This window comes from Sapajus apella, unplaced genomic scaffold (assembly GCF_009761245.1).
Source record: "Sapajus apella isolate SASKATOON/1434 unplaced genomic scaffold, GSC_monkey_1.0 scaffold7, whole genome shotgun sequence".
NCBI lineage: Eukaryota > Metazoa > Chordata > Mammalia > Primates > Cebidae > Sapajus > Sapajus apella.
In genome coordinates, this window is record NW_022436947.1 from 13,649,598 (window position 1) to 13,667,762 (window position 18,165).

Sequence of the window (18,165 nt, forward strand, 5' to 3'; positions counted from 1 at the left end):
CTGCAGGGAAACCTCCAATTTCTACCAATCAGGCAGGACTTTTCTAAAAAATTTTTAAGGTTCATTGAAGAAACATCTTCCTCTTAGGACCTCATGTTTTCCAGCTGGTTAGTCACTGGTCAATAAGAGAAAACCACACTGGAGGTCTTGCAAAGGACATACACCTAACCATGTAAGAAAAAATAATCTAGCTTCTGCAATCTTCCTTTCCTAAATAAGCCCTCTCAAGTTGTGTTCCATCCAGAGTTGGGCAAATTCAATAACTGGACAAGATATTAATTAAGAAGACAGGCAATCAGGAGACTCCCAAGAGCTTTGCAGGAAAGCAACTGACCACATCACTCCTCCCAAGGGCCAGAGAGCACTCTGAGAGACAGTCCTTGTGGAAATGAGGCCAGTGTTGTCCATGTGTCCACACAAAGGACAGCCAGGCTATCTGCTGGAGAAGTCTATCCTAAGAGAATCTTGCAGAACAACTCTGAGAGTCAAGTATAATGAAATTTGCTCAAGGCATTTACTCAAACAAGGGCCAGAATGGTCTAATAGGAAGAATAACTGTGGTCTATTCAAATGATACCCCAGAGTCCCATCTAAGAAGCAAGTGGCTTTTAAGTGGCTGAGACTTAAAATTACTCTTTCCTTTAGAATGCCCGACTGCAGGCAATCTGACAGCCTGCTTGGCACTCCCAGACCCAAGCAAGGTTGTCATATCTACCACAATGAAATTAAGCTTTTAATTCCAATCTTCTCTTTGACCAGAGAGATTCTTAAAACTATGGGGACAAGATGAAACCCCACAATGTAAAACCTTAACTAGTTACTATGTACACAGCCCAACACTCAACACTTTTTGTCCCTTTTTCTCTTCCAACCATCCCACTGTACCATCTGGATATGTAACTGATAATCCTGTTCTGTTGTCGTTTCCCAGCTACCCCAGTCCTCAACAGCTCCGGTGAACACAGGATTGTGACATTCTTTTTTTTTTTTTTTTTTTTTTTAATAATAGCAAAATAGGGCTGGGCCTGTAATCCCAGCACTTTGGGAGGCTCATGCCTGTAATCCCAGAACTTTGGGAGGCCGAGATGGGTGGATTACCTGAGGTCAGGTGTTTGAGACCAGCCTGGCCAACATGGTAAAACCCTATCTCTACTAAAAATGCAAAAAGAATTAGCATGTTGGCACACGCCTGTAAACCCAGCTACTTGGGAAGCTGAGACAGGAGAATTGCTTGAACCTGGGAGGTAGAGGTTACAGTGGGCTGAGATCACGCCACTGCACTCCAGCCTGGGTGACAGAGTGAGACTCAATCCCAAAAACAAACAAAAATAGCAAAATATTTCTTTTTTTACTTTATTTTTTCTCTTTTATTATTTTTTAAAGACAGTTTTCTTAATTTTTTTGTTTTACTTCAATAGGTTTTGGGGAACAGGTGGTGTTTAGTTAAATGAGTAAGTTCTTTAGTGGTTGTGACATGCATTTCTATATTTCTCATGAAACCATAAACAACTTTACCAACAGCAAGAGCTCAATAAATCTGTGAGAAATAAATATATAATTCCTACAGTGCCCATCAATGCAGTATCTAGGCTGCCTGGAGTAGCTAGGCAACGCTGGGGATTAGCTTGGAACAGGGAAGGGAAGGCTGCGGGCGTACAGTGGGGCTGCTTTCATTGCCACAGGACTTAGGAGACAGCTGAGTTTCTTTGAAGGAACAGATCATGATGGAAGGCAAAGAATAATCACGTGAAGACACTTGGGACAGTGACACAAAGGGATGCAAATGAGTGATAAGGTCCCTAATTATTCCTGAATGTGAAAAAGCTAAACATGCTCCAAAGAAATAGAAAGCCAGAGAGAAAGGGTAGTGCCACGTTGCACAGTCTTTCAACCCGCAAAAAGGAGATGCTCAGGTTATTTTCCTCATTATTCGCTTAAATGTTTATTCACTGTTTGCCTGTATTGTGTCAGGTACTGACTACGCATAAAGACACAGAGATGAGAGAAAGGCTCTCTTCTTTGGAGAGCTTGCGATCCAGTAAAGATATATAAACATGTAAACATGCAATGAAATGTTGTGAATGCTATGACAGCACAAAGATGGGATGATGAAAGGAAATGTCAGGTGTGATTTCTTAAGTGGTTGAATCTTAAAAGATAGCAGGTGCTCACCAGCCACAGAGGTGGCAAAGGAACTCCTGATGGAAGGTGCAGCATGAGCTGAGAGCAGAAGGCAGGACTCCAGCCTGTGAAAAGACCTAAGTTCTTCAGCATGGTTGGGGCTTGGCATCCCAGAGGGATTTCAGTAAAAGAAGTCTAAAAGTCAAATCACAAACGGGCTTGTAGCCCAGGCTAAGGCATTTAGATTTGTCACAGAGACAATGAGGAATTACTAAAGTGTCTTGGAATACAAGGAACCACTGAAGAATCTGGGAAAAAAACAAAATTATGTTTCAAAAAAATCTGAGAGCATATGGAGAAAGGATTAGAGGGAAGGAGAATGAGGGCAAAGAGACTATTATTTCAACATCTAAGCACTCTATCAGAGACGAACAAAGAATAGCAGTATTAATCAAATGTCAAGGATGGATAAGAGAGGTTTTAAGGAGACAGCATCTCCAGGCCTCCTTAAAGACATGGATGTCAGCGTTGGGGTAGGGGGTGGGGGAGTCAAAATGAAAGCAGGGATATCAGGTTTTTCAATCAGTCGGCATTAATGGTAACTTGCCTCGATGCAGCTTTAAGGGTACAGTAGGAGGAAAACCAAATCACAGCAGGGTGAGGAGACATTGGATTATTAAGAAGGAGAAATAATGGCTATAGGCTAGGAAAAGATGAAATCTACAGCTATCAAATATTTCATCTCACAGGGATCTTTGAAGGGTTACCAGGAGAAACAGTGAGACCAAGTTACCATGGGAGAGACAAAAAGCACTAGGCTGTATAAATATATGGAACTATAACAGAATGCTAGGATCAGATTACACAGTATCCTTTCACCTAGGATAGTTCTGGTAAGATTTCACTGTCCTGTTAACATGGGATACAGTTCAGATATTTTAGAACAAATTCCAACTGGCCTTGTGTTTCTCTGCCCAAGATTCTCATCCACAAAACAGGAAATTAAAATCCAGCCCTTCTTTCTTAGAGGCTATACTACTTCTTCCTTCTGGGCAAATGAACTTGGTCAGCTCCAAGAAGGGTCAATACTCTTCTCTTGGAAGCAATCAAGCTGTTACACAGTAAGAAAAGAAGACTATTCAAAATGTAGGTTCACCCATTTGTCAATGCCCAAAATGAGAAAAATGCTAGAAGACATCTAATCTTCAGTGGTTGATCTAACAGTACTAGGAGTATTTGTGGTAAGAGAAATTAACAAGCAGCAGTAGTGATTACCACAACTACATTTATTAAGTATTTTATAAGCATGCACTAAGCACTTCATGTTATCTTGCTTAATCCTCATAAAACGACCCTGAGGTATACACTAGTATTCCCAACATTTGTGGTCCCTGAAGGAAGACCAATGGAAAAAAAAAAAATGATTTTAATCTTCTTAAAGGTATTTTAATCTATTTAGTCTGATTGCTGTTGGTAGCAGAATTAGGGGAGATTTTTCCTCTATCTCCATTATCTATACCATTGCTTCACTATCCTCTTAATTAAAACAAAATGTCCTTTATTATAATTTTAAAAACTAAATGATTTCCTTAAATATTAATAAAAGATCCACATCAACTCTTGCTTTTTCTTCTTTACCTCCCTAGCAGGGAATAGCACACAAAAGCTGAGGTGCCAACCTGCCCAATATCCTCAAGTTGGGGCAGAGAACAAATAATTAGAATCGAGAAATTTTGTTCCTTTTTTTCTTTTGAGATAGGGTCTTACTCCATCACCCAGGCTGCAGTGCAGTGGCACAATCATGATGCACTGCAGCCTTGAACTCCCAGGTTCAAGTGATCCTTCCACCTCCCTCCCAAGTAGCTGGGACTATAGGCGTGCACCACCACATCCAGCTAATTTTTTTTTTTTTTTTTTTTTTTGAGATGGAGTCTTGCTATGTTGTGAGTTGACAGGGCTGGTCTTGAATACCTCGGCTCAAGCAATCCTCCCCACTCAGCCTCCCAGAGTGCTTGGATACAGGTGTGAGCCACCACGGCCAGCCCAGAAATTTCATTTCTGATAGCCAAAGCACTGCTAAAGGAGAGTACCACTGTTTCAAAGTGTAGAAGCCAAAGACTAAACAATGCCAAATTGGTACTCATAGCAGCTGCCCAAAGGGCAGAAACTTAAGGGGTCAAAGGCAGACTACAAAGAAGGCAAGGCAGAGGCAGGCATTGGAGGCTGTGGGGTATGGGGGAAGGATGGAAGAGATGGTGGTACAGAGGCATGGAAGTTTCTCAAATCACAATAATACAGTGGTTCTGAACTACTCTTGAGTCATAAGTTCCCTTAAGAAACTGATAAAAATGGCTGGCTGCGGTGGCTCACACCTGTAATCCCAGCACTTTGGGAGGCCAAGGCAAGTGAATCACAAGGTTAAGAGATCGAGACCATCCTGGCCAAGATGGTGAAACCCCTTCTCTACAAAAAAAAAAAATACAAAAATTAGCTGGGCGTGGTAGTGTGTACCTGCAGTCCCAGCTACTCGGGAAGCTGAAGCAGGAGAATCACTTGAACCTAGCAGGCAGAGGTTGCAGTGAGCCAAGATTGAGCCACTGCACTCCAGCCTGGTGACAAAGTGAGACTCCATCTCAAAAAAAAAAAAAAAAAAAAGAAAGAATCTGATAAAAACTCCCCCTCTAAAACAATTCATGAATTCATGCTTACACAAAATTTTACAATTTCATGGGATTTAACTATGCCTTCAGAGGTACATGGATCCCAGATTAAAAATCTGTAACAAGCCAGGCACAGTGGCCCACACCTGTCATCCCAGTACTTTAGGCCGAGGCAAAAGGATTGCTTGAGCTCAGGAACTCAAGCCTGAGCAAACTAGTGAGACCTCATTTCTACTAAAAAAATAAAAATAAAAATTAGCCAGGTATAAAAATTAGCACATGCCTGTAGTCCCAGCTACTCAGGAGGCTGAGGTGGGAGGATCACTTGAGCCTAGAAGGTTGAGACTACAGTGAGCCATGATTACACAACTGCACTCCAGCCCAGGCAACAGAGACCTTGTCTCAAAAACAAAGATGGGCAGCCAAAAAAAAAGACTAAAATCATGTCCTTTGCAGCAACATACATGGAACTAGAGGCCAGTATTCTAAGTGAACTAACTCGGAAGCAGACAATCAAATATCACATCTTCTCACTTTTATAAGTGGAAGCTAAACAATGGGTAAGCATGGACATAAAGATAGAAATAATAGACACAGGCCTGGTGCGGTGGCTCATGCCTGTAATTCCAGCACTTCAAGAGGCCAAGGCGGGCAGATCACCTGAGGTCAGGAGTTCAAGACCAGCCTGACCAACATAGAGAAACCCCGTTTCTACTAAAAATACAAAATTAGTCAGGCGTGGTGGTGCATGCCTGTAATCCCAGCTACTCGGGAGGCTGAGGCAGGAGAACTGCTTGAACCCAGGAGTCGGAGGTTGTAGTAACCCAAGATCACACCATTGCACTCCAGTCTGGGCAACAAGGGTGAAACTCCGTCTCAAAAAAAAAAAAAAGAAAAAGAAAAGAAATAATAGACACTGGAGACTCCAAAAGGGGAGGTTTGAGGGGGGTGAGAATTAAAAGATTATCTATTGGATACAATGTTCAATATTTGGGTCATAGATACACTAGAAGCCCAATCCCCACCATTACACAATATACCCATGTAACAAACATGCAAATGTACCCTTAGAACCTTAAAGAAAAAAGAATCTTTAATAAAATAATAAAATATGGGCCTAGCATTTATTACAAAATGAAAGTGTGTGAGCATATAGGTTTTAACTATCTGTGGAAAGAGACACAAGACCCTAGTAACATCAGGTGTCTCAGGGGAACAACTGTATTTTTCACTATATATCCTTCTGCAATTTGAACAATGTAAATGAATGAATTCAAAAATAAATTAATAGAAGAGCCGTGCCATAACCAATGATGATTTCAAATGGCTGAGGCTACGAGGAAATGTTCCTAACCTATTCCAAGAAAAGTAGCAGTGAAAACACGACAAATCTAAGTCTATGGGAAAGGCACAAGAAAAAGCCATAAAGCTTCGACTGCCATGAAAGGTACTAAACATATAAACAGCAGATACAAGCTGCTTGTGGGTATATCCAGAATCAGCAGTTCTACAATGTGAAAATACTCAAAACACAAAGAAAGAGTACATCAAAATGGCATCAGCCACAGAAGACGGTGGGCTATGACCTAGGTCCACAGGCTCACGATGGCCTCCGGAAGCACCTACCTCATCAGGGGTATCTTTTGCATCAGGTTGTGTGGCAGCTGCCCGGCGAGCAAGATTTCCAGCGCGGATATTGCTGAGGTTGATCTGCCGCTCAGGAGGAGGCCCACCACGAGGCTGACCTCGGACAATGATGGCACACCCTGAGAGGACCTAAGAAGGGGGAAGAAAGAGAAAATGAATGGTCGAGAGGCCGTATCACCATAATACAGGTTGTGTACCACTGTATCCCCAACATTTCAAATAGTACTTGACACTTCAAAGGCATGTAAAGTCATTTACTGAATGACTAAATAAACAAAATTGTTTTTAATTTTTTAAGAGAAATACCTACATAAAATCTTGGGCCAAATTCTGAAATGATAGACTCAGAAATCCAACAATAAAAAAGTCATAGAATAAACAGACTGGGGTAAAAAAGCATGTGAGAGACACAGATTAGTGACCTCTATAATTTCATCCCAGCAAGTACCACCTCTTTCATTCTTTCCAATTATTAAGAAATTAATATCTCCACTGACACTTTCTTTCCATTCTCAGATTGAAGCAAACAATGAAAGGCTTAAGAAAAGGGGAAGCTGCGGCCGGGCACAGTGGCTCACGCCTGTAATCCCAGCACTTTAGGAGGCTGAGGGGGGCAGATTACCCGAGGTCAGGAGTTCGAGACCAGCCTGACCAACATGAAAAAACCCTGTCGTTACTAAAAATACAAAATTAGCTGGGTGTGGTGGCGCGTGCCTGTAATGTCAGCTACTCCAGAGGCTGAGGCAAGAGAATCGCTTGGACCCGAGAGGCAGAGGTGGCAGTGAGCCGAAATTGCGCCACTGAATTCCAGCCTGGGCAACAAAGGTGAAACCCCATCTCGAAAAAAAAAAAAAGAAAAGGGGAAGCTGACTGGGCAGGGTAGCTCACACCTGTAATCCCAGTACTTTGGGAGGGCAACGGAGAGATCACTTGAAGTTAGGAGTTTGAGACCAGCCTGGCCAACATGGTGAAACCCTGTCTCTACTAAAAACACAGAAATTAGCTGGATGTGGTGGCAGAGGCCTGTAGTTCTAGCTACTCAGGAGGCTGAGGCTAGAGAATTGCTTGTACCTAGGAAGCAAATGTTGTAGTGAGCTGAGATCAACGCCACAGCATTCCAGCCTGGGTGACAGAGCAAGACTCTGTCTCAAAAAAAAAAAGAAAAAAAAGAAGAAGCTAAAGGAAGAAGTCCCTACACACCACTGGGAGGAACTGAGCATGCCCAAGGCTATGGTGGAGGCAGTATCCTAGAGTTTCCCTTGTAGACAGTACAAGAGAGAAATGAAGTAATCTAGAAAACCCATGTCCTACATGATTAAAACATAAGAATCTAATAAGCACCTTAAGGCTCCCAAGTGCAGTCAGCAGCTCCTTTCATCTCTTTAATCAAAGATGCCAGGCATAGAACCCACTTGCAACTGTGAAAAGAGCTCTGAAGCTCACTAGCATTAACCTTAAAATATTTGCAAGGGAGAAGAAGGGAGGATTTCAAGTGAAAGAAGGGAAGAAGAGGCATAAGAAAAAATGACCCAAGCTATTCTAATTGTCTTTGGGAAGAGACTCACAATACAACAAACAGGTAGGGGCTGACGCCCTGGCTTCACTAGATCTAAAAGACTCTCAATTCCATGCTTCATAAAAATTAGCTTCTGAAAGGTTAGTAGTGAGAAGGTTGGAGGGTTCTGTCAACACAGAACACCATTCAGACAAGACCATGGGGTTCTCAGTAAAGGAATGATCCAAAGTTGAATCAAAGGAAGAGAAAAAGGACAATGAAAGGAAGCTGCTCCTTTCACTTAGAGTGCATTGTTCCCTCCCCTCTCTACCTTAATTAATGCTTTCGATTGTGAAATATTGATATAAATACACAAATGAATTTAAATCCTTATGTGCAAATTAAAGAATAAGAAAAGTAAACATCTGAACCACCACCACCCAAGTTAAGAACTGAAATATTGCACATTGCCAGAACCTTGGATTCCACGTGCCCCTCTTTACTTGCAACCGCTTCTCCCAAACCCCACCATTACTCTGACCAGGGAATTTATACAAATACATCACAATTCACTTATCCACTTTTTTATGGTAATTCTATCAAACAATATTGTACATTCCAATACACAATATTTAATTGTACATTAAATTAGTACTCTGATAATGTTTCAATATCCCCAACACCTTAAGCACACAGACTGTGGCCTAAGTCACTCTCATCCCTGGTCATATACCATGGCACACACACACAAAGACTGTCTTCCTAATCCAGTTACAAAGCATGCTTTTTATTTTTGTCCCGTTATCAGCAATTAAACCCTAAAACTTCTAACCAAATAATCATGCTAACACCCTATCCTGAGAACTCATATCCTAGGCATCATCCCAGGGAACTGACATTCCAAAAGATAAGCTCTCAAACCAAACAAAGCCAGGAAGGAACAGGTACACTACTGTAGAGGCTGCTTGAAGTTCCTGAATAAGAAGGGCCAAAGAAGAAAAGCAAAGCTTGGATCTGACTCATTAATAGTCAATTCTTTCTCACAAGTGGCAGAAACAAAATACATAGCAAGAATAGCACAATGTAGAATACCTGCATTTGAAATCATTTGGGCACAAATTCCAAATGAGGCTGAGGATAGCCAAGCTACATACAACACACAAACCAGAACATCTGTCTCTAGTGCTTGCTGCTCATTTTTGGTCAAGTTTTCACAAAAAATGTAATAAAGCATTCCCAGGAGACCTCTTGGTAAAGCCCAGCTGGAAAAGCTAAGGCCCATTTACAAAAAAACTCATCTTCTCTGACAAAGGTGAACTCTGATAAGCAAGCACTGACCTAGCCTAGGCAACCATCTTTGTTTCTCAAGCCTGACAAATGCCACTGAGAAGCTCAAGAACAGAGGGACTGATAAGAAGGGCCCCTTTCATCTCTAAATATCAGAAAGTTATTGCGTTTAATGCCTCTGCCTAGTAAATTGGATCCCTGGGGACAATGGGTCTACAACTATTATACTGGCCCCATTAAGTGCTTTGACAAACAACCTGTACACAGTAATTGTGCAAAACTCCTTTGTACACTCTCTCTCCTCCCTGCATGCTAAAGGCTGCTGTCAGAACTTCTTTGCATTATTGTACCAAAAATGCCATTCACACAACAGTTAATGCTTGAACCAATATTACAGAGATGATTTTTACTCTACAGGCTCTCTATACTTTTATACCACTGAATATATGAATTCAAGCAGCAGTCACCAATTCAACCTCCCAAGTAAAAGGAATAGATTCATTGTGGCAGGTACTGCTATTTCTATTCCTCCCAGAGGAGAGGATTAGCCTGTGTGCATCTTTCCTTTGAAACTCTCTTCCTCTCATTTGGCTATTGCCTTGCTGGAGAGGTAAGAAAAAGACTGTCTGTACACCACAATGGAAGTAAGAGAACTATTTCTACTAGGGAAAAACTAGTTTCCCTCCTACTCACAGAAACTGAAATCATTCAAAACACACTACAGGCCAGGTGCGGTGGCTCAAGCCTGTAATCCCAGTACTTTGGGGGGCCAAGGCGAGAGGACTACTTGAACTCAGTTCATGACAGCCTGGCCAACACAGCAAGTCTCTACTAAAAATAAAAAAATTTAAAAAGTTGCCAGGTGTGTGGTGGTGCACGTCTGTAGTTCCAGCTACTTGTGAGGCTGAGGTAGAAGAATTGCTTGAGCCTGGGAAGTCAAGGTTGCAGTGAGCCATGATCATGTCACTGCACTCCAACCTGGGTGACAGAGCAAGACTCCAACTCAGAAACAAACAAAAACACACTACACCTCCTTTTTGCTATTTCCATTTCACGTGCCAACCACTGTTAAGCTCTTTTACCTGTCTTGTCAACAGTCTTTATTCAAGTTCTTCCCCAATGAAAACATTGCAATGGCCTTCCTGTAGCTAACAGTCTCCACCAAATAAAACCAAGGAAAAATACCTTCTGGGGGAAAAATACTTTAAATGTCCAGGTAAAATATGAAAAAGGCCAAGGGTCTATATGCTTGACAATTTATACGTCATATGGCACCAAAACAAGCCATTTTTCTTGACCTGCCAAGTTGATCATTGTTACAATTTTATTCCCTAATTTATTCACATTAATTCAATACAAACTTAATGAGTACCTACTATGTGCCAGGCATTGTTCTAGGCAAGTGGCACATTTCAGTGAAACAAAGCAGACAAAAACTTCTGCTCTTGGGGAGCTGACATTCTAGTAGGGGGAGACAGACAAACAATAAGCATCACATGTAAGTAGAATATGTTGTTTATCAGAATTTTAATTTCAGGAGAATAATGTTAAGATTGAGAAGAAACTGCCATGGGTAATTAGTCTGCCAAAACTGTGCTGATTCATGTTGCAAACTTTCATAGATGCAGTAATTATCCTTAATTGCTAATTTATAGAGCATAGAAAGCAAGTCAAATGGTTACTGCTTTATCCAATTATATTAATAAAATGACATTCTAGAAAAATGATCTTAGAACTACCTGATACAGCGGGAGGTTTGTGAAACCAGTTGTCACAATGAGTCAGTTTGATTGAGGTTATGGATCAGAAATTTCTCAGTTCTGCCAATAAAGGTTGCAGAGGGACAGGGTGTGATTCAAAGGACCTGACTTCAGGGCACAAGTCACATGGTTACAAAGGCTGAAACAAGGCAGCTGAGAAGGAAAATGGGGACTCAAACTGTTCAAACCCATTTAAAGGTTTACTGAGAGATTTACCTAGAGTGAAACACTATATGGGCAACCACTAAAATGTTGCCCAGCAACAGGAACACCACATTAAATCTTCACTAGATTCTGATAAATGACTTGGTTTGTTTAACTCTTTAACTCCCAGGCCAATAACACAAGACGGAAACGTCTTATACAAAAACCCAGCCACGCTAAGGACAAAGAAAGGGATGGCATAGAAATGTGTATGTCAATGAAACCAATATTTTTTCCCAGCCCAAGAGCAAAAATCCACTTCAGTCTGAGAATGGCATCTTATCAGCCTTGCAAAAAGGACTGGCTTAACAGGCAAATCCACTAGTTAAGATATTATAATACATATACTATAACAGCAACATCCACCAATATGAAGAACCAATGTGAAGAACGAGGGCAGACATCTGATCTGATGATAAATATTACAAAAAGAAAGCCCAACACAAATCCATACATTTATGGCCAACTATTTTCAACAAGGGTGACAGGACAATTCAATGGGGAAAGAGTAGTCCTTTCAACATAAACGTGTTGGTACAACTAGATCTCCATGTGTAAAAGAAGGAAGTTGGCCCTCTGTGTCATACCGTATACAAAAGATAACTCAAAAAGGACCAGAGACCTAAATTTAAGAGTTAAACTATGAAGGTCTTAGAAGAAAACAAACATGTAAATCTACATGACCTTGCGTTAGGTGACGGTTTCTTAGGTCACATCAAAAACACAACCAACTTAAAAAAAAAAAAAAAAAGATAAATTGGACTTCATAAAAATTAAAAATAGTGTGCTTCAATGGACACTCTCAAGAAAGAAAAAAAAAATGAACAGTTGCAAATTCTGGATACTAGACCCTTATCTCATATATCTGATATATCTGTTAAAGGTCTAATATCCAGAATAAAGAACTATTAAAATTCAGTAAGAAGACAACAACCCAATTAAAGTAAGTTGAAGAGACATTTATCCAAAAAATAAATACAAATGGCCAAAAGGCACAGGAAAAGATGCTCTTCATCATTAGTCATGAGAGAAATGCAAATCAAAACCACAATGGCATACCACTTCACAACTCCTAGGATAGCTAAAATCAATAAGACAGGCAATAAAAAGTGTTGAGAAGGATGTGGAAGAACCAGACCCCTCATATATTAAGAGTGGTACAGTTGCTTTGGAAAAGAGTCTGGCAGTCTCTTAAAAGTTAAACAGTTCCCATAGGGTTCTCTGAGAGAGAGAGAGAGAGAGAGAGAGAGAGAGAGAGAGAGAGTGTGTGTGTGTGTGTGTGAGAAGGGTATATATCTCCAAGAGAAATACAAACATATGACCACACAAAAACTTGTACACCAATGTTCACTGCAACATTATTCATAATAGCCAAAAAAAGAAGAGAAAGCAACAAATTTTCATCAACTGCTGTCAACTGGTGATAAAATATGGTATATCCATATAATTGGACTATCATTCAGAAATAAAAAGAAATTAAGTATTGATTGACGTTACGACATCGGTGAACCTTGAAAACATTATGTTAAGTAGAAGAAGCCAGACACAAAAGGCCACATACTGAATTGTATTTGTTATGTGAAATGTCCAGATTAGGGAAATCCATAGAGAGAACACAGACTAGTGGTTCCCAGGGACTGACAGGAGGGGAGATTGGGGAATATACTAATGGGTACAGATTTCTTTGGAGTTGATGAAAATGTTCCAAATTAGTGGTGATTACTGTACAAATGTGGTTAAAAGCCACTGAATTATAAACCTTAAAACTGTCAAGTTTAGGATACGTTAATTATATCTAAAAAAAAAAATGTTTAAGGTCCAATACAGAACTACAAAAACATGGGGCCATAAAATGTTATTTCACTATAGAGACTTCCATATTCTTTCAAGATTAGGTGCTAGCTGGAAAACACCAATAAAAAAATTTTTTTTTAATGGCAGCTGACTGAGAAGCAAAAGTCAGGCATGGTGACTCACCCCAGAAGAGGCTGTAAGTATAAACCTTAAAATCCTCTAGAAATAACTAGGTAGGAAGCCACAGGAAAAAGACAGAACTTCAGTGCAATCTACAAAGCTCTAAAAAGGATGAAAATGGCCAGAAGCAATACAAGCTTTTTTCTCAGAAGCAATATAGCAAGCATCCTGTGTGTTACACAGAAATGAGAACCAGGAAAGTCACTGAGCTAAAGGATGCCACTCTTCAACTGCCACAACCCAAAGGCTGTACATGCAGGGACTCTATGTCAGAGTGGCAAGGAAGCAGGTCAGGGACTCCTCTGGACAAGGTGTTTTCTACACCTAAAAATACCACCAAGAGATGGGGAAGGAGCTGCTATAAAAAGAGGAGGCAAAGTCTGGTCCTATTGGATCCCCTTTCATGAAATGAAAACATCTAAAGAAACTAAATGAAAGCAAGAGTAACTAAAAGGAAACTTAACTGGGGACCATTTCAAAAAGCATATCAGGAAAAAGCTTCCTGGCAGCCAGAGCTGTTGCCTCCACAGGAAGAATCATCTCTTGAAAATTAAAAAGTCATTTAGACTAAGCAAGCAATCCCAAAAGAACATAAGCTGTGTGGTCTGGGAGGCCTTTCCCAGAATACTCACCAACACAGCCAGTTTTTTGTTTGTTGTTGTTGTTGTTTTCCTGGCAAGAACAAGAGGCAAACCTAAATTAGAGGGCCCAACATTCAAACCCAATGAACCGGAAGCCCAGGAGCACACGGCACTGCTGACTCATTGGCTCTGGATACACTCGCAGACCCAGCAGATATAAGCACAAGTTGCTGCTCTGGAGCAGCTATGCCAAAAATCGGGCCCCAGTTTACATATACGGAGTTTAAAATCTCAGGGGAACCACAACAATCATCTACAGAGAGACTTCAGATAAAGACAGCATCTAATTTGGACCCTTTTATTTTACAGCTGAAAAATCTGAGAGCAAGACAGATAAAGTAACTTTTGCCTCCAAAATAACAATAACCAGGATTGACAGTAGAGCAAGGACTGGGGTTGAAGTTTCCCAATCCTGATATTCTACTATGCCACACATAGAAACAAGCATTTGGGAGCCGATTTCTGTTAAAATGGTATCTGAGGTTACCTACTGATTAAATGTTTTTCCCAATTAAAATCTGTGTTTATATGTGCCAGTAGAACAGGTGTTGGAGACCAAATCACTAAGCAAGTAAAGCTTCCATGAGCTAGCTGTCCCAAATCATACCAACATTTATTAAACCCTACCATCTGCAAGGCAAGCTGACTTAGAGTCCAATATTACAAAAGAACACCCAAAAAGGAGACACGAAGAAAGAAAACTTCAAAATGATAAAATGCAGGATCGGCAAACTACAGCCTACTAGCCAAATCCAGCCTACTGCCTGTTTTTGTACAGTCCACGAGCTAAAAATGGTTTTTACATTTTTAAAAGGTTGGAAAACTATCAAAAGAAGATTATGTAACATGCAAAAGAGTATGAAAGTCAAATTTCAGTGTCCATAAATAAAGTTTTATTGGAACATGCCAAGCTCATTCATTTATGTATTGTCTAGGGCTACTTTCGCACTAGAATGGCAGAGTTGAGTAGTTGCGACAGAGACCATATGGTTGGCAAAGCCCAAAATATTTATTACCTGGCCTTTTACAGAGCAAGTTTGCCAACCCCTGATATAAAGCATTATGACAAGCGAGTGAAATGAAAACTAGTTTTATGGTCGTCTAAATAGCAAGTGCATGGCAAAAATAAATTCTGGACCAATTCAAGTTACACAAACCGCTCATTTTTATAATCAGAGAAGGAGCCACAGTATATGGCAATAAGAATTTAGTTTCAGAATCAAATCAATGTCAGCAGTGACCTTTGAAAGTTATTTCATTGGCTCCATTAGTCTCAATTTCATCATTTATAAAATATATAAGAATATCTATAAGTTGTTATGATCCACTTTGTCAATCTGTTGCTGAAATAAAGAGTTGTTATGAAACCTAAACAAAATAAAAGCACTTAGCACAAGGATGCAACAAATATAGCCAACATTGTTGTTATAAGAAATGGCTCAAAGTGTGTCTGCAATAAAGACTGGAAGGGTATCTACAATAGAAAAAGATGGACATTTCCTCCAGGGGTATAAAAGAAAATATCATGGCCACACCTGTAATCCCAGCACTTTGGGAGACAAAGGAGGGTGGATCCCCTGAGGTTAGGAGTTTGAGATCAGCCTGGCCAACATGATGAAACCCCATCTCTACCAAAAATACAAAAATTAGCTGGGTGTGGTGGCAGAAGCCTGTAATCCCAGCTACTCAGGAGGCTGAGGCAGGAGAATCGCTTGAACCCAGGAGGCGGAGGTTGCAGTGAGCCAAGATTAGGCCATTACACTCCAGGCTGGGCAACAAGAGCGAAACTGAGTCTCAAAAATAAATAAATTGAAAAAAAGAAAATATCGAAGTCACAGAAATTCTCTAACCACTGAATTCAGTTAGATATAGACTGATAACCTGTAATCTAATTCCCCTAATTTACCAGTTAAGATACCCACTCACTAGGAAAGTAGATTTAAGTGCCTATGTCCAAATCTCTATCCTCAGGGGTGACAGTAGTAAGTATCATCTTAGTTTGTACTGAACTTCATATCTGACAAACTGTCTTGGCAATCATAGCCTCAGATGGTGTGGCTAAGTGGAACAACCATGAACTCTGAAATTAGCCTTGAGTTTGAATACAAACTCAAGTGAAAACCATTCTGAACATTGCGATATTTCTTCATTTATAAATGAAGATAATAATACTATCTCCTCTGGGTTATTTGGATTATTAAATAAGATGCCTGACTGTCTGAAACCAAGAAGGTAACTCAATAAATGTTAAAGGAACATTAATCTCTCTTCCCTTCCTTCCCTGCTCTCCACCCCTCCTCATCCTCACAACAAGGCCCTGAGGAAGCAGGGCAGGGACCCTCATCCTCATTTTACAGATGAGAAAACTATGGCACAGTAAGATGGCATCAGAGCTAGAACACAGGTTTTCCTAGTGTACTTGCTAATAAACCCCAAATACTAAATCCATGATATGAGAACCATGAGCCAAAATACTGATGACTTATATAAAAGAACACAATCAAGACTGGAGCTTAGCCTTCACAATCGAAGCCTTCACCATGAAGGAATCACTCAACCTCCTGGAAACCAGTGTCAGGACTGTCTCCAGGACAATGGTCCTCTGCAGAGCCAAGTCCTCACTACCTCATGCTGAGCTCTGCTGTTGCCAAGGACCTGGGAGATCAAGGTTTATTTACCCAGAAATAAGACAGAACAACTCAGGAAGAACTAGCCGCACACAGCAGACAAATGCAAAGCGTCGTATAAGAGAAATCTACCCTAGCTGTCAAAAGAAAATCTTTCAGGATAGGTAACAGTTATGTGTTAACTTACCAGAGAAGGAACCAAAAATTAACTGACTCCAGGACACAAAAAAGAGTATCACTATATAGAGGGGACTTTCTCCTCTGTCAAATGTCAAGGGTCAAGTACTCAGGCTACTAAAGGTAAAGGAAAGTTACTGCAGTAATCAGGGCTCTTTATTCTATTCCCATGTTCCCCTTCAGAAAGGAGCATTTCTGAATTTCCTTAAGCATTGTAATTTGAGAAAACAAAGTATTAACACAGAATAGAGCACCAAACCAGTCAATAAGATTCACCACTACATATTATTTTATTGAATAATACTACTATCAGGTCAGAGAAACCAGAATTTCTGGAGCATGCATCTAAATGTAGACAATAAAAATCATGAGGTTTGATTCTGAATAGCCCCTGAGAACTGAGGTCTAACAGTGATCACAACTCCTAAACACAACATTCTGACGGGAAAAAGGAATCAAACATATACTACTGGGGTAAATGTATAAACCTCTAGTGATGAAACATTTCAATTTTTTTAAAAAATGAAGGTTTTTTGTTTTTGTTTCTTTGAGATGGAGTCTCATTCTGTCGCACGGGCTGGAGTGCAATGGCGCCATCGCTCACTGCAACCTCCACCTCCCGGGCTCAAGTGATTTTCATGCCTCAGCCTCCCAAGTAGCTGGGACTACAAGCGTGCACCACCACAGGTGGCTAATTTTTGTATTTGTAGTAGAAATGGGGTTTCGTCATGTTGGCCAGGCTGGTCTCAAACTCCTGACCTCAGGTGATCCACCTGCCTTGGCCTCCCAAAGTGCCGGGGTTAAGGTATGAGCCACCGCATCGGGCCAAAACGAAGGTGTTTGTTTTAAACACTAAATACATTAAAGAAAAACTGGAGATCATTTTTAAAAGTACTTTATTTCAATTCCAGACAAATACCAAAAGCACATTAAATTTGGAGAAAAAAACCCAGTTCAAGCCTTCCAAGAAGTTTAAAGGAAGTTGAAATATTTTAAAGAAAAAATGCCTAAAAGCAAAGCATTTTTTTTCCTCCAAAAAACAAAAGAGATGATAATTTTCTGCTATCATGCTAGACAGTCTTTATTTTAAGGGTGAATAATCCTATGGCTAAATCACATTAAGCTACCAACAGGTCAGAAAAGCTATAAACACTCCCCTTGGTCAGCACAGGCTGGCAGGGTTCTAGGGCCTGAAGATTTAGCCAACACTTGCTGGCAGGTCACAGAAAGCTGAAAATTCAGCTAGTGTGAGCAGATTTGTCACCTACAGGGGAACTGAGCAAATCATACCTGAAGGATAATGAGTGCTAGGTTTCTCAGAGGGAAGTTACAAATGCAAAAAGGCCAGGAAAAAAAAATCCTTTTGGATTAGAAGTAAACCTTCATGCTGGGTGAGATGGCTCACACCTGTAATCCCAGCACTTTGGGAGGCCGAGGAGGGTAGATAATAAGGTCAAGAGATGGAGACCAACCTAGCTAAAATGGCGAAACTCCGTCTCTACTAAAAATACAAAAATTAGCCAGGTGTGGTGGCACATGCCTGTAGTCCCACCTCCTTGGGAGGCTGAGGCA

General features: G+C 40.5%; 1 protein-coding gene across 2 annotated transcripts in view; it reads right to left on the minus strand.

The window, feature by feature from the left end:
- The window catches only part of SND1 (staphylococcal nuclease and tudor domain containing 1), a 457,598-nt gene that overhangs the window by 417,158 nt on the left and 22,275 nt on the right, over nucleotides 1-18,165 (minus strand). For both annotated transcript variants that reach the window (XR_004268168.1, XM_032275661.1), the window contains exon 2: nucleotides 6,408-6,557. Coding sequence is in view for 1 of the 2 variants with exons in the window: in XM_032275661.1 (XP_032131552.1) it covers nucleotides 6,408-6,557 (150 nt within the window). In the remaining variant the exon portion in view is untranslated. The remainder of the gene's footprint in view (nucleotides 1-6,407; nucleotides 6,558-18,165) is intronic.